At 65.4% G+C, this 1,607-nt stretch overlaps 1 protein-coding gene across 1 annotated transcript; it reads left to right on the forward strand.

The window, feature by feature from the left end:
* Window positions 1-643: 643 nt before the first annotated feature.
* On the forward strand, window positions 644-1,300 carry EMIHUDRAFT_373880 (hypothetical protein; the record flags this gene model as incomplete). The annotated part of the gene is given in 2 exon segments (XM_005776055.1): window positions 644-1,125; window positions 1,136-1,300. Coding segments are annotated over 2 exon segments (224 nt in total), but the record flags the coding sequence as incomplete, so codon positions are not given.
* Window positions 1,301-1,607: the final 307 nt, after the last annotated feature.

Raw genomic sequence — 1,607 nt, forward strand, 5'->3', positions numbered from 1 at the left:
AGTTGGGCTCGCGGCGCCGCTCATGCCGCCAGGAAAGAAGAAAAAACCATCGGCTGTTCCATTCTTACACTTCACCTACACGTCCTCCCACGTCCTCCCATCCCTCCCTTGGGTTGTCTGTTTTCTTTCTTTCTTTCTTACACTTCACCTCAAAAAAGTAATATATCTTTACTTCCAAAACCCGGACGTGCCTCCACCGGCACGCCGCTTCCGACAGGGTGATGGAAGGTTCGACGCACCCCCGGACTGGGAAGAGAGGTCCCAGGAAACAAAGGCCTGGGCACTCCGCCCCGCCCCCACTTGCCCTGACTGCACAGGATAGCGTGCCCCGACAAACGGCGACACATAGCGGGGGACACTGCGCCGGGGGGTATGCCTAACTTTGGTGCTTTGTGTGGGTCGCGTTCCCTTGGTAGCTGTGTGGTTGAAGCCCTCGTGCCGCTGGCTTGCCCCTTCCAGCGGCTGGCCCCTCGAGACTGTCGGTGCTTGGCGGGAGGAGGGGGAGAGGGAGGCCCGGTGGGAGGAGAGGGAGAGGGAGGCCCGGTGGGAGGGGAGGGAGAGGGAGGCCATCTTGGGCTCTTCTCCTCCCCCCTCCCTGGGCTCTTCTCCTCTCCCCACCCTGGGCTCTTCTCCCCTCCTCCCTGGTACTCTCGGCCTGATTACCGGAGCGACTGCCGGAGCAGACGCTGGGGGGACACTCGCGCCCGGAGGCGGTACGCACGACCCGGAGGCGTGGGGATGGGGGGGGGCCGCGCCGCCGCCGCCGTGCCGCCTTCTCCCGCTTTGACCTCCCCCAGCTGCTTCTCCTCAAATCAACCTGTGAGCTTGCGAGGCGGCGGGGGTGGGAGTGCTCTCGGGCGGCGTGTGCGAGCGCGCGCGGCGCGAGATCTCTTTCGCGAGGGCACGGTGGGTCGGGTGAGTATCTCGCGCGCTCGCACTATTTCACGTTATATCAAGCACTGCCTTTGATGCCTTTGCAAGAACCGCCAGCGGCGGTGGTCGAACCGGTTCGCGGTTCGAGCCGGGACCTTTTGGCTCCCGGTTCGGAACTCGCTTGGAGGGTTGCTTCGCTCTCGCGGAGCGAGCGCGGGCGCGTGGGTGCGTGTGCGCGTGCGCTGCTGCAAGGCGAGGCGAGGCGAGGCGAGGCGCGGGGCGGCGCGGCGCGGCGAGGCGGGCGGCGGCGGCGCGCGGTCGTTCTTTTTGCCCGGGTGAGGCGTGGCTTGCGCGCCGCGCGGTGATGACGCAGCACGCTGAAAAGTCCTTGGTGAGCCATCGCGGTGGCAGCGAGCCAAAGAAAGCCACCTGCCGCATGACGGGTTGACCGACGGCGTCTGCCTTCGGAAAACGAAGTTCAGTGAAAAATATTTTTCTGTGTTAAGAGAGAAAATCGCGGGCGAGTGAAATTCTTTTTCGCAAGACAGCGACAAGCACCGGCTAAGGCCGTTAGTCTCTCGACCAACCTCCGTCCGCCATTCACCCCGCCTCAGGCCCCAGCCGCCTCCAGCGCCGTATCCCGCCCACGCCGGGGCGACATGGCCTCGCTGGCCTCCCTCTTCCCGCGTCGCACCGCCGTCCTCTTTGGCGTGCCCGGCCTCGGCGTCCCGAGC

Source organism: Emiliania huxleyi (genome assembly GCF_000372725.1).
Source record: "Emiliania huxleyi CCMP1516 unplaced genomic scaffold EMIHUscaffold_2852, whole genome shotgun sequence".
Taxonomy (NCBI): domain Eukaryota; phylum Haptophyta; order Isochrysidales; family Noelaerhabdaceae; genus Emiliania; species Emiliania huxleyi.